Source organism: Nansenia antarctica, assembly GCF_963989245.1.
Source record: "Nansenia antarctica genome assembly, chromosome: 2".
Classification (NCBI taxonomy): Eukaryota; Metazoa; Chordata; class Actinopteri; order Argentiniformes; family Microstomatidae; genus Nansenia; species Nansenia antarctica.
In genome coordinates, this window is record NC_137675.1 from 42957218 (window position 1) to 42972793 (window position 15576).

Sequence of the window (15576 nt, forward strand, 5' to 3'; positions counted from 1 at the left end):
GCACGGAAGTCATTCATCTCAATGGGGCAGTTGCGTTGATCCGTTGCGTTGCTCTGCATTGCGTTTCTTGTCCGTCAGGGTGCGGCAATCAGTCAAAATATTTCAGCTTTTGCGTCGCGTTGGATCCGTCAAAACAACCGGAAGTAAACCGGAAGTAGTTTCTTGACCAGAGCTTTCGCCTCAGATGTAAAATCCGCCATTGGCGAAAATCTTTAATTTGGCTCTACAAGTGTTAATATGTCATTTTATGAAGTTTTTATATGTTTTCAGGCGAGAAAGTAACCATATATATTCACAAAATGTATCCGGTTTATCAAAATAACCCGTTTATATATCTAATCTGACGTTTTTTCCCCCACTTCTGTGGGAAACTTCGCTAGCCTAGCTAAAGGCTATCATGTATCCTGGGCTTATAAGAGATGATGTTACCCACGTAGGAGCTCATTTTCTATCTAGTCTCCAGACTGGGTACTGAATAACCAGTCACTATTCACCTTATACAACTACTACTACTACTACAAGTGTAGTCTACTACTGTTAGTCTACTACTATGTTAAATCCGTGTGGAGCTAATGCTATCATAGCGTCTCCACAGGCTAGCAAAGATGGCGCCGTTAGCACCACAAACACTATGATAACATCCTCCGTAGTATCTAGTCTATCTCAGTCACAGACATGTTCAACAACAACACGTTTTACACAAGTACAACTACACTAATATCCTCAACTTATGTCCTAATCACACTACTGTCATACAAGTCGTACCTCCTCCTTGACATGGACATACACACCTGCTACCTTCTTTGAAAGAAATCGCGATTTATTCAGTGAAAACTAGTACACCATTCATAGCACAACATAGCATAACAATAGCATAGCATTGCGAACAACAACACGCTTTACAACAAGGAAGGGATACAACTAATAAACATGTTAACTCACTATTCACCTTACATATGTATCAACATGTAGCTGTATCAAACTTTTTTTTTTGTTCAAACTTCCCCCGCTGTGTTGTTGCGTCTGCATCGCACGTTGACGTACGTCAAGCCCATCCCACCAGGTTGCGCCAGAACGGTGGGTCACGGTCCCTGGTGTGCACGAAGCGTCACCCTCTAACTTTCTCTCTCTCCCCCCTCCCTCTAATTGAACTCTCTCTCTCTCTCTCTGCAGGTCAGATTATTTCCGTAACTTTGTGGACTCCTGCCTACAGAAGATTCCCCAGGACAGGCCCACCTCGGACGTGCTGCTGAATGTGAGGATGCAACACGCACGCACATACGCACATGCACACGCACACGCACACACACACAATACAAAAGCTACTAGATGTGAAATAAGAGGCCCGTGCAAATATATATATAACAGTCTGTTAGTATGAAAGGAGAGAGGGGACTGAGGTGATGAAGGGACGTGGGTAGAGGAGAGGGCCAGGGAGAGAGGGACTGAGAGAGGAGAGGGCCAGGGAGAGAGGGGACAGGTGTCGTTAGTTTATTGAGGTCAATCTCCTGGACCCGGTTCTTCAAAACCTTTAATCTGGATCAGAATGATCCTGACTCTTTTTTCTCTGATCCAGGATCAGATCGAGCTGGCTGATTTCCCCCTATACGACTCAAAATCAGATTAAATGTTTTGAACAAATGGGATTCTGTGTCGGTCATCACTCTTTGACTGGAGACTGTCCACACACCAGAGAGCATATCTGTTTTTTACACAGACACGCACACACACACACTAGTCAGTCATTGTTTGATCCAGAATGGATGTGGAGGCAGGGACAGGCAATACGGCCCCCTGTGTGATTCAGGGCATTCAACTTTGGTGGATACAGGGTTCCCACGGGTCCTTGAAATCCTTGAAAGTTTGTGAATTAGAGAAAATAAAATCAAGGTCTTAAACGTTTTTGAAAATAGATATGGGTCATTGAAAGTGTTTGAATTCCCCCCTCTCTAAAATGATATATATTCAAAATTGTTTTACTCAGCTCGTCAACTAGTAAATAAGTCTCTGTATTGCTTAACTTTACACATATTTCACAATATATTGTTTTGCTGTGCTGTGGTAGAGAAGGCAAGAGACCATCTAGTGTTCGAGCCTTTACATTCAAGCCTCTCTTTTTAATTGTTGTCTGTGAGCGGATAGTTCCTCTTATATAAATTCTCATCTAGATCTGTCTCAAACAATGCCGTGTTGGGTCCTTGAATTTGAGGGAATTGAGTCTTGAAAGTCCTTGAAAGGTGCTTGAATTTGATGTTTCAGAAGGTGTGGGAACCCTGTTATTCATACCTACATGTGGTCGTCATGTTGCTGTTGAAAACCCACGGGTCATATGAACTAAACACGTTTGAAGTAACGTCCAGAACAACAGAATCCCTAACTCTTCTTAAGTTGGCTGTGGCGCAGGAGGTAGAGCCCCTCTAACCTGTGGGGTTCCTCAAGGGTCGATACTGGGCCCCCTTCTATTTCTCCTTTACATGCTGCCCCTAGGCCCTATCCTGGCAAACCATGGCGTGTCCTTCCGCTGTTATGCTGACGACGTCCAGGTCTATCTGCCATTAAAATCTAGAGGAAAGGTTGCACTTCAGCCATTGCTCAATTGCCTGACTGACATCAAAGCATGGTTGAGTGCAAACTTCTTCTATCTAAACGAGAGCAAGACGGAGATAATTCTATTTGCCAACACTTTTCCAGGCCCTTCTGTCGATGCCCTAGGTCCCCTTGGCTCAAACATCTGCTCCTCAGTCAGAAATCTTGGAGTGATAGTGACTTCAAATTTACCAAGCAGGTCTGCTCTGTGCTGAAAAATAGCTTTTTCCACCTCAGACTCCTCACCAAAACAAGGGCCTCTATCTTCCTCAGAAGGACTTAGAGAAGGTGATCCATGCCTTCATTACAACCCGGCTGGATTACTGCAACTCATTGTATGTTGGCATTGACCAGTCCCTGCTCCGTCTGCTGCAGCTAGTTCAAAATGCTGCAGCTCGACTACTCACCGGTACAAAGAAGCGTGACCATATTACCCCAATCCTGGCTTCCCTCCACTGGCTCCCCGTCCGCTTCCCCATTGATTTTAAATAACTTTTGATTGTTTTTAAGGTACTTAACGGGCACCCCCGTATTTGGCTGACCTATTGCGCCACCACACTCCATCCAGAGCCCTTAGGTCAGCTGACCATCTGCTTCTGGAGGTCCCTAGGACAACTTAAAACCAGAGGGGATAGAGCCTTTTCCAAAGCAGCCCCCAGGCTCTGGAATAGTCTCCCCATCCACATCAGATCCGCCCAGAGCATCAAGGTTTTTAAGAAACTAGTTAAAACACATCTTTTCTTCCTGGCCTTTGACCTGAGGTGAGCCTCCCGACACTGCACTTTTTGCACTTCTGCTTTGCACCTTGTTTTTAGCGTATTTTAACTGTTTTTTATCTTGCTTTTCTCTTTTACCAATGTTTTATCTTTTTATCTGTTAAGCACTTTGGGCGGCTGTTTGTCGTTGTAAAGTTTGTGCTATATAAATAAACGTTACTTACTTACTAGAACCGCCATCGAACAATCTCAAGGTCGGCAGATCGGCGTTTCGAGACCCGGCTGGCCACATGTCGAAGTGTCCTTGGGGCAAGACACTGAACCCCAAATTGCTCCCAGTGAGCGTGCCGGCGCCTTGCATGGTAGCTGGCCGCCATTGGTGTGTGAATGAGTGTGTGAATGGGTGAATGAGAGGCCGTTGTAAAAGCGCTTTGGAGAAAGGCGCTATATAAACTGCAGTCTATTTACCATTTGAGTGTCTCTCTTATGGTAGTGATTTAAACGTGTCCCAGGACCCTCTGGTCTACGGGTCATCAAGACTCTATGCAGCTGTTTTAGGTACAAAATAGCAATCACATATTTCTCTCTCTCACTCCCTCTCTCTCTCCCTCTCTTCCTCTCTCTCTCTCTTCCCCTCTCCCTCTCTCCCTCTCCCTCTCCCTCTCCCTCTCTCTCTCTCTCTCTCTCTCTTCCTCTCTCCCTCTCTCTCTCTCTCCCTCTCTCTCTCTCTCTCTCTCTCTCTCCCCCCCTCTCTCCCTCCCCTCTCTCCCTCCCCATCTCCGCCCCTCCAGCATCGGTTCCTGTGTCGCGAGCGGCCCCTGACAGCGGTGATGGACCTGATTGCGCGGACCAAGGACGCCGTGCGGGAGCTGGACAACCTGCAGTACCGCAAGATGAAGAAGATCCTGTTCCAGGAGACCCAGCTCAACGGACCCGCACCAGAGGGAGGGGAGGAGGAGGAGGTGAGGAGGGAGGGAGGGAGGCGAAGTAGCTAGTAGGGATGCACGATATTATCGGCACCGATATTTATCGGCCCGATAATGGGAAATTAATGTTTATCGGTATTTATCGGTTTTATAACATTTTAGCCGATATTTAGCCGATAATATGAAGCCGGAAATATTTCTGCTTCCAGTTTCCGCGCTCATGCTGCTGCGCCTGCGTACAGGCACGCAGTGTATAGACGAGACGAGAGCGAAACATGAGAGCTTCCCCGGTGTGGACATTCTTCACAGTTTCTGAGGCAGATAGTGCGTTTGCAATTTGCAATACATGTTCGACAAAAGTTCGGAGAGGAGGGCAAAGGTCTACGAGTTACAACACAACGAATCTCATAAGTCACTTTAAGATTCACCATTGCAAGCACGCTGTATGGAAGGAATATCAAGCACTAGTAGTAGTAGCAGAACAAGGTAGCCTAGCCGCGAAAAAAAAAGCTGCTGTGCCTATTGAACACGCATTTGAAAACTGCAGGAAGTTCACTCGAGACAGCTCAAAGGCTCAAGCAATCAATGAAAAAATAATGGAGTTGATGGCCCTCGACGACCAGCCTTTCTCTGTAGTAGAAGATAAAGGATTTCGCCAGCTAATTTCACATTTAGAGCCCCGGTATACACTCCCAAGTCGCCGCTATTTTGCAGACGTGTGCCTGCCTGCTATGTATGATACAGTCGCCACACACATCCATAGTCTGATCGATACTAGCGTAAGCCAGATAAGTTTTACCACGGACATATGGACTTCTGACGTTAGTCCAGTCAGTATGCTTAGTTTGACGGCCCAGTGGCTGGATGAGGACTTCAATATGAAGAAGACACTGCTGCATGCGCAGGAGTTCTCCGGTTCGCATACTGCGACAGCCATCCGCGGGGCTTTTGAAACCATGTTTGGAGAAGGCTTAGGTGAGCCTTTTTTGTTTTCATAAAAGGAGGCCAGATCTTGGCTAAAAAAAGCATTGTGCACTGTCTATAACAGATTCTGTTTGTTAGAGGAAATAATAAATGAACATTTGATGAGTCAGAAGTGTTCTCTTTGTTGTGTTAACAATAGTGATGTAAGTTAGATTTGGTGAGATCACTATGGAATATTAAATCATCAATCTTTGCTCACTACATAGCCTTTCTTACCTTCAGGTGTGCATGAACTCAGGTTCAGGTTATCAACTGTGAAATTATATCTGAATGGTCTTTATTGTCATTGATATAGTACAGGTACCAAACAACAAAATTTGGGAGGGGGGGCTCCCCTGGTGCTAGGAAAAAATAAATAAAAAAAATATCGGTTATCATATCGGTTATCGGCCACGAGAAGCGGGTAAACATCGGTATCGGTTGGAAAAAATGCATATCGTGCATCCCTAGTAGCTAGTGTTTTAGAATGTACTGAAACTATCTAGCTAGCTAACTACCTGGCTAGCTAGCTAGATTTGTCCGGGCTGCCAGAATGAGTCCGGCTGACACTACCATTCTGAACATTCCTGAGTCGGCTCGCACACAACCCAGACATTAATCTGTGGTAGAGTTTACTTAGGAATGTTCCGGAATCTGTCCAGAATGCTAGCATCTGCACAGCGAGGGCTTTTTGCCCGTGCCCGGACAGTATTTGCCATGGCGGCTCCCTCAAAGCATCTACAATGTTTTGATCTTGTTTAATCCCGCGGTAATACCGTAAACCGCGGTAACATTTGGGGCCAGTTTTAACGGTGTAAAAAATTGGATAGCTACTGATACCCAACCCTAGTTTGCACTATCATTGTGACCCTGGATCCAAGTCTTCATTCTGTGTGTCCTCCTCTCTCTCTCCATCTCTCTCTCTCTCTCTCTCTCCCCCCTCCCTCTCTCTCTCCAGGAGGTGGAGCAGTACCTGCTGCGTACGGGCACGGTGAGCAGCATGGAGAGCAGCCAGTCGGTCCCCTCCATGTCCATCTCCGCCTCCTCCCAGAGCTCCTCCGTCAACAGCCTGGCGGACGCCTCGGACGACAGCGCAGAGATGGCCATGATGCAGGAGGGGGAGCACACCGTCACCTCCAACTCCTCCATCATCCACCGCCCCGTCGTAAGAACACCTCCACAACATCTGTGTGCTTTTGTGTCCATCATGGATGGTCTGTTGTCTTTCTTGGCTTGAAATGACACTCCGTCATCCCTCCCTCTCTCTCTCTCTCCTTCCTTCCCTCACTCACTCTCTCCCTCCCTCCCTCTCTTTTTCTCTCCCTCCTTCTCTCTCTCTCTTTCTCTTCCTCTCTCCTTCCCTCCCTCCTCTCTCCTTCCCTCCCTCTCTCTCTCTCTCCCCCTCTCTCTCTCCCTCCTTCTCTCTTTCCCTCCCTCCTTCTCTCCGTCTCTCTCCTTCCCTTCCTCCCTCTCTCTCCCTCCCTCCCTCTCCCTCCCTCTCTCCCTCCCTCTCTCTCTCCCTCTCTCCCTCCCTCTCTTTCTCCCTCTCTCTCTCTCCCTCTCTCCTTCTCTCCCTCCCTCCCTCCTTCTCTCTGTCTCTCAGGGGCAGGACAACATCTATGACGACCCCTACCAGCCTGAGATGGACCAGCAGCAGCAGCAGCCCTCCTCCACCGCCCGGCGCCGGGCCTACTACCGCAACAGAGACCACTTCGCCACCATCAGGACCGCCTCCCTGGTGAGAACCAGCCTTCACCCCCCACACAGACACAGCCTTCACCCATAACACAGACACAGCCTTCACCCCCCACACAGACACAGTCTTCACCCCCCCTGACCCCCCACACGGACACAGCCTTCACCCCCCACACACACACATTCTTCACCCCCCCTGTCCACCCACACAGACACAGTCTTCACCCCCCCTCACCACACAGACACAGCCTTCACCCCCCCTGTCCCCCCACACAGACGGTAAACAGTAAAAACACAGCACATTAGATAGCAAACAGAGTGACTTCTGTCGTTGTTGGTTCAGGGTATAGCTACACGACGACGAAACGCAATTTGAATCTCTGGCCACACAAGCGTTTTCTCATCGTCGCACAAAAGGATCTCTGGCCACACGGAATCTGGTATTCAGGTACACAGGGCATGGTGCAAGTAGACCTGGAAGTACGTCACTACATCGCACAGGGCATGCACGTGTTGATACGAAAACCAGGAAGCACAAAAACAACCTCCACCTCGTTCTCTACTGACGAGTGCTTCCACCTCTACTACGCGCTACCTTCGCAAGAGGCGAGCTAGAATTGCAAATAGCAAAGCGAGATGCGGCCAGCCCTTTTATAAAAAAAAATCATCCGGAAGAGGGTCACTTTCTGGAAAAACGCACCCAATCGTCAACCACACGACTCCAAATACGATACGGAAACACCTTCCCAGCGTTATCGTATCGTCACCTTCTCAGCTCACGAATTCGGCGGAGTCGTGTAGCCGTGAGGTGCAAACGATCAGATCATCGCTGTTTCAGCCAAATCCAGTGTTTCCCCTAGGTTTGCTGCCTTGGGAGGGTGGCATGGATCCTCCACCTCCACCCCCCCCCCGTTGTGAAATGTTAATTTCTCCTCACCCCCGCTCGCCCCCCCCTGTTGTGAAATGTTAATTTCTCCCCCCCCCCCACAATTAGTGTAACAGATTAGTAACAGAACAAGTTATCTCTGTAATATCATAATATCAATTATGTGACTTTTTCGCGTGCACGCGCATAAACCGCGCACTGGCGCTCAAAACAAAGACGTAGTTTCACCAAAAACTAGAGGCAGTGGTGTAGTCTAGGTGATACGCAGGACTACGCCGTATACCCACTAGGAAAGCCAAGGATTTCCATATACCCACTTAAAAATGTGCGAGGATACGTAACAGCGTTTTGTGACAGAACTTTCACTTTCATTGATAAAATTCACCCTGTCTGTGTTACGAAGCGCTTGACTTTTGGACCATTGGGACTTATAGCGTCATATACCATCAAAGGGGGAAGATGCGACATGAAATATGTCAAAATGCAGCACAATCATGCACAGATCAGTCTTATAACATGTCATGTTAGATATATATAGAAAGGAGCGCAGATTTATTTTTATGGCGTTCGGAAATTAACAATATGAGGCTGGGAGGGAAGAATCACAGTATACCCACTAGAAAAAACTAGACTACACCACTGACTAGAGGGTGGCAACAATTATAATTTCTTAAATAGCGGTTAAGTCATTAAAGCCAAGCAGGTGATTTTATATAGAAGGTGATCAAATACCAACATATCCTACAGCTGCAGCGGAACATGCGGAACGCGCATTACACACACACACACACACACACACACACACACACACACACACAGAGAAAGATCAATACGAAGTAGGCCTACATGACAGTACACGCACAAAACCGGCTAACGTTACTCATTAACTGTTTACACAAGTAAAATCACAGTGTGACAGTCAGATGGAGCATTCGGTAAACAACAACAGCAAGGTAATGCTATCAATGATGAAACCAACTTTTACCTTTGAGGACACCAACATGAGCCGTGTTTACCCGTACCTCCGCCGTTCGGTAACTCAGTTTCGGATCGCTCATAGCCACTGCTAGCTTCAGCAATGTTTGAAGTGTCTAGGACATCTTTTTTCTTGAAAAATCCATCCATCTGTCGCTGTTTTCGTTTAATTTTTCGAAGTTATTTAACGTGATATCTTATTTGTGCACCTAGCTAGCTAGATCAGATGGTTCACATTTAGACCAATCAGGAGTAGCCCTTGTGTCACGTCGTCAACTGAATGTTTAATGTCATTAATCTGATTTTGGTTCAGCGGTTAGAGAGAGATGGGCGTGGATTTAGGTGCACTTTTAGTCAACATCCATTATAGCGCTGATCTAGGATCAGATATATGTGTGGTGGCCTGGGAAAACCCGTCGGATGTCGCTGGCGTTCGTTTGTGGCAAAAAGCAAAAATAGATGGAAATCGCGATTATGGCGATTTTGATATTATGTGGTATTCTAGTATTTTGAACTCCATACTACATTATGGTGAATAAACATTTTAAGAAAACAAAAGAGAAAGTACTTATTTTTATGTTTTTGTGGTGGGTAATTTGCTAGAGAAACAACGTCACGTTGAACGTGTCTCATTCTCAGTTAAGCAACGCACGCACACATGAGTGAAAGGACAGACGATACTTCCACCTGTGTTATTGCCAGTTTACTGATGCTCACAATAAGCATAAAGTAATAACATCTTAACTAGAAGACACACAAATGGATCTGTCCCTCGCATACCGACGAGGCGAGCAGACTAACACCGCATCACAAGCAGACAAACGAGACCGGACGATCTGCATAGGCTCCTCCCCCGACCCGGAGGAGAAAGGGGTAGTAATGACCTTTCACTTTTTTTGACATGATACATTAAAATGCTCATAACTTTTTAAAATAAAGGGCTATCTCAGTCATTCAACCAGTTATGAATAGCTGAGAACTTCTAATTTATGGAAATATTAAAAAATGAAAATGTCAAAATGCCACCATGTGAAGGGTTTTCCCAGGCCACCACACATATTTTAATCAGCTAAAATGTTCAGAGGTGGATTATTTATTTATTTGGGGGGGGGGGGGAAATCGTGCACTTAGAATGAATGAATGAATGAATGAATGAATGGACTTTATTGTCATTGCTACAGTACAGGTACCAAACAATGAAATTTAGGAGGGGTGGCTCCCCTGGTGTTAGGAAAGGAAGAAAAAAAAAAAAACTTAAAAAATCACAAGAAGGGAAGGAGCTGGTTTACATAAATAAAGGCTATGTACACTATCCACTGTACTATACTGTACAGATAGACGACTAGGGTTGTCATATTGCACAATAGTATTATTTCACATTTATTTAAAGTGTCACAGTTTGCAGGCTTGAAATGTACATGTTTGTGCCTCAGCACTACACCTGATTTTTTCAGGCCAGCAGCTGCCATCAATCCGTCCAGACTGTCCAGGGCCCAGAACTTAGGTCTTTGCTGTGTTCAGGGCCTGGACGGCCCTGTGGTAGAAGCTGTTCTTCAGTCTGTTTGTCCTTGCGGCCAGGGTCCTGAACCGCCTTTTCGAGGGCAGCCTGGTAAAGTGTTCGTACCCAGGGTGGGTCGGGTCCCTGGAGATCTTGGAGGCCTTCCTGAGACAGCGTGTGTTGTACAGCTCTTCCAGAGAGGGGAGGGGGGCGCCGGTGATCTTCTGGGCTGTTCTCACGACTCTCTGTAGCGCATTTCTCTCCGCTGTTGTGCAGCTGGAGAACCAGTTGCAGATGCCGTAGGTGAGGATGCTCTCCAGTGCGCCGCGGTAGAAGGTCACCAGTATCTCCTGTTTGCTGTGTTCCTTCCTGAGGACTCTCAGGGTGTATAGCCGCTGTTGTGCCCTCTTGATGGTGGCTTTTGTGTTGTCCTTCCAGGTCAGGTCATCCCGCATGTGCATCCCCAGGAATCGGAGGGTTGAGACTCTCTCCACGCTCTCTCCGTCGATGAGCAGGGGCTGGATCTCGGACTTTTTCCTCCTGAAGTCTACGATGATTTCCTGGGTCTTTGACTTGTTCAGCAGCAGGTTGTTAACCTTGCACAGCTTGCTCAGTTGCTCTACCTCATCCCTGTACGCCGCCTCGTCCCCCCCCGAGATGCATCCCACCACGGTGGTGTCGTCTGCAAACTTTACGATGGAGTTGCTGGGGTGGACGGGGGTGAAGTCGTAGGTGTAGAGGTTGTAGAGGATGGGGCTTAGCACGCAGCCCTGGGGGGACCCAGTGCTGAGTCTGAGGGCTGTGGAGGTGTGGGGGCCCACCCGCACCCTCTGGGGGCGGTCGGTCAGGAAGTCCTTGATCCACGCACATATAGAGTGTGATAGACCCAGGTCTAGTAGTTTGGTCACTAGCCTGTCTGGAAGGATGGTGTTGAAGGCGGAGCTGAAGTCCACGAAGAGCAGTCTCGCGTAGCTGTTTCCCCTCTCCAGGTGGGATAGAGTGGCGTGGAGAGTCGTCGCGATGGCGTCCTCTGTGGACCTGTGGGCTCTGTAGGCGAACTGGTATGGATCCAGGTTGGGCGGGAGGCGTGTGAGTATGTGGGCCCGGACTAGTTTCTCGAAGCACTTCATGATGATTGGTGTGAGTGCCACCGGGCGGTAGTCGTTTAGGCAGCTCACCGTGCTTTTCTTCGGGACTGGGATGATAGTTGAGGTTTTCAGGCAGGGTGGGACAGGGACTGGTTGAAGATGTTGGTGAAAACCCCGGCCAGCTGGTCGGCGCAGTCCCTCAGCACCCGTCCCAGGACGCCATCCGGCCCCGAGGCTTTCCTGGGGTCCACCGCCTTCAGTACGCGTCTCACTTCATGCTCTGTGAGGGTGAGGCTGCTGAGAGCTGGAGAGAGTGGTGTTTGTGTTGTGGTTACCTCCGTTCGCCCCTCGTCGAACCGGGCGTAGAAGGTGTTCAGCTTTCCCGCCAGCAGGGGGTCGTCCTCTGCGGCTGTGAGCCTGTTGGCTCTGAAGTTTGTCATCTGCTGAACCCCCTGCCACATCCGCCTGGAGTCGTTGCTCAGGAGGCATTCCTCAATCTTCTCTCTGTGCTCTGCCTTGGCCGCTTTGATTCCGCGCTTTAGGTTAGCCCTGGTGGAGCTGTACAGCGGTGTGCTCTTCCCTGCGAAGAAGGCGTTGTCCCTCTCGTTGATCAGTTTTTGGACCTTCCCAGTCATCCATGGCTTCGTGTTGGGGTAGACCCGGACCCGTTTGTCCACGGTGACTGAGTTGGTGCAGTTCACTATGTGGTTCAGAACCGACGACGTGTACTGTTCCAGGTCCTCATGCTCATATTCCTGCCATGGGGTGTCATTTAGGCAGATCTGCAGTGGAGCGGACCCTTCTGGCCAGGTTCTGACAGTCTTAGTGGTGATGGGAGCACTTTTCCCCATGGTAGTGTATGCAGAGATCAGGAGGATTGACACATGGTCAGACATGCCTAGATGAGCTAGAGGACTAGCCTTGTAAGCACGTTTGATGTTGGTGTATACCTTGTCCAGTGTTTTTTCTCCTCTTGTTGCACATTTCACATGCTGATAAAACTTGGGTAGTACTGCCTTCAGGTCGACATGATTGAAATCTCTTGCTATGATGTGAATAGCCTGTGGATCTGTGCTTTGTTGACCACTGATGACGTCATATAGCCGCGCCAATGCTAGGCTACCGTCCGCGCTAGGCGCAATGTAAACACATGTAATGAACACCGCGTTAAACTCCCTCGGGAGGTAAGTGGGTCGGCATTTAACAGTCAAGTATTCCAGGTCTGGGGAGCAGTGGCTACTTACAGTTTTCGTGTTTAAGCACCAGCTATCCTTCGTCGATATTATGATCCCTCCCCCGCGCGACTTGCCGCTGAGCTGCGTTCGGTCAGCCCGGTGTAATGTCCGTCCCTCCAAGCTAACCGCGGAGTCCACGATAGTGTCATTTAGCCAGGTTTCAGTAAGAATAATCACACAGCTATCTCCCACGATGTTATTTTTGGCAACTTGTAGTCTCAGTTCATCCATCTTGTTCGTCAGGGACCTGACGTTGGAAAGGAAAATACTCGGCAAAGCAGGTTTGTCTGGGCTCCGTCTTAGCCTCGCTAGCAGGCCCCCCCTTCGTCCTCGGCGTTGCTTACGGTCTCGCCGCCGGCGTTTACGCCTGAGTGTTGGGATAGCGTAGTACTGTTCACCCGGCGACCTAGCGATTTCGAATGGGATTCCCTGCTGTTCCAAGAATTCCGTTGTTACAGTCCTCTCATTTTGCGCACCAACTTCTAGTAAGTCTAGTCTGCTGTAGGTACTATTTACACAACCGTTCCCTATAAGTACTAAAATAAAAATGTACATACAAATGTACTTAAAAACACTAAAAAACACCAGCGTTGAAGCCACTCCGAGCCGCGCGTCCCTACTGTAGATTATCCACTTTGGTAAGATGAATGTCTGTGTCCAATAAGCCCACACTGTAATGACATAATGAATGAATGAATGGACTTTATTGTCATTGCTACAGTACAGGTACCAAACAACGAAATTTAGGAGGGGTGGCTCCCCTGGTGTTAGGAAAGGGAAAGAAAAAAAACACTTTTAAAAAATCACAAGAAGGGAAGGAGCTGGTTTACATAAATAAAGGCTGAGTAGCGCGCCGCCATCTTGTGATGTGGACTGAATCAATTAGTGGCGGAGGAAATTCATTTGTGGCGGCCCGCCACCAATAAATGCATATAGAGGAAACACTGAAATATAATAATTTATAGACTTTATTGTTGAGCCACAAATCCTTCACTTATTTTTTATTAATTGTTTTACTGTTTTGACACTATAACAATCTTGACTTCACTATCTGTCCACTTTCTCACCTGGTTCTTCCTGCTCTTGCTCTCTCACTCTCTCTCTCTCTCTCTCTCTCTCTCTCTCTCTCTCTCTCTCTCTCTCTCTCTCTCTCTCTCTGTCATCTCCATCCTCCTCTCTCCCTCTTTGCACTGACAATCACACACAAACATATGTGACAGGGTCTGGTTAAAAAGTCTGCAAGTCTGGCAACATCATTTTCCAGTTTTTTTACTACCTTTCATTATCTACCTGTCATCTGTCAGTGATGACATGCTGACATGTTTAAATAGCAAAAATGTTTTGCCAATTCAAGATTCATGTTTTTTTATTGCCATGTGTGTCAAACGTTTATGACATCCTATTACAAGTGTAATGAAGGGGGGTGCTGAGGGTGCTGCACCAGAACCATAGGTTCTCAAGGCTACTTGTGGTCTTGACTACCTGTCCACTTTCTCACCTGGTTCTTGCTGTCTCTTTGGTGTGCTGACTCCATCCTGCTCTCTCTCCTCCTCCTCTCCCTCTCTATCCTCCTCTCTCCCTCTTTTGCTGTCCACCGAAAGGCAAACATAACAACCAGAATATGTATAATCTAATAAGAGGTATACATTGATCCATATCAATTTATAACATCATTCTAATTGTATATTGGGTTGCTGTGGGCAATGCAGTCAGATAATGTCATTTTGACTTGACTCTCTCACCTGAAAAACAATCTTATGTCCATCTATGGAAAAACAGACATTTCCAATGAGTGAGGGTTTGTTCCAATGCTTCAATCCACTTTTTTATTGTATGTTATTACCATAAAGCCCAATTCTAGCAGAATAAGACATATTGTATTATTACTACTACCATCTATTATTACTAATCACCTCTGAGCTAGCTAGCTAGCTTGCTAGTTCGTTAACACTATTCACACAATGGAACTAGACACTTTCTAGTCACCTTGGAACTACAATCAGACACTTTCTAGTTAGGTCACAATAATAACGAACAATTTGAACCAATGTTTTCTGTCAGAAATTCAGAAATTATATTTGCTACGGTTACTTACTTTGCTTACTTTCATCTGCTGACTTCTTACTTCATCTGTCTCTCTCTCTCTCTCTCTCTCTCACACACACTCGTGCGCTAAACAATTATTCTCCGGGCGAAGCGCGAGACTACTTGCGGACCAACGAGGTGCGTGTATGTAGGCTACTGGACCGGAGTGTGTATTCATGACTGTAATTGGGCTAGAATGATTTCAGAAAATAATAATAATAATAATGATAATAATAATAATGATTATTCTTTTTTAGGTCGTGCTGAGATGAAATTTAGGGATACTCAAGCACCCCTAAAAAGCGTCTAAAATCGTCCATATCGCCAGATTCGGGTTGGGTGCGTTTAATAAACGCGGGAAGTTAGCCTGCTTGTCAGAGGTTTGGGGTCTACGTCCGTCCATTACTAAAACTATTATTGTTGGCCTTTATTTGCACTTACAGTAGAGACGAATGGCTTGTTTGAGATGAGCACGTCAGAGCGTGTGTGTGGAGGGAGCTGAGCCCCGCCCTTCGTGAAACGAGGAGACAAGCGGACAAGCGTGGCAGCAAAACGCACAGAGGAGAAACATATTAAATGAGGGTGCACATAAATTAGGCAAATGACACAGAATAAACATATTTCGACCACATAATAAACATATTTCGGCCATATACAACTGGGAGAAAAATATTATTATAAAAAAAAAAAAAAAAACATGAACCAAATTGACATTGAACATTTTTCTTGCGGGGGCGGGAGGTCCCAAGGCAATGGTAGGGGAAACACTGAGTGCGGAGAGTGGGACGGGGTTGGGGGTGGGGGTCTTAGACTTACTGTTGTTTTTCTGTGGAGTTTCTTTTTGGGGAGACGGTGCTGGAATCCAAACGCTTTTGTAATAAAAATGTTTCGGTGACGATTATTAACGTTGCTGGAAATCTGTC

General features: G+C 47.0%; 1 protein-coding gene across 1 annotated transcript in view; it reads left to right on the plus strand.

Annotated features, from left to right (window-relative positions):
- taok2a (TAO kinase 2a) overlaps positions 1-15576 on the plus strand; it is a gene marked incomplete at its 3' end in the record, with an annotated part of 69387 nt that overhangs the window by 34075 nt on the left and 19736 nt on the right. The window contains 4 exon segments of the mRNA XM_080524899.1: positions 1174-1255; positions 4094-4264; positions 6150-6356; positions 6795-6929. Coding sequence (XP_080381025.1) covers positions 1174-1255; positions 4094-4264; positions 6150-6356; positions 6795-6929 — 595 coding nt within the window.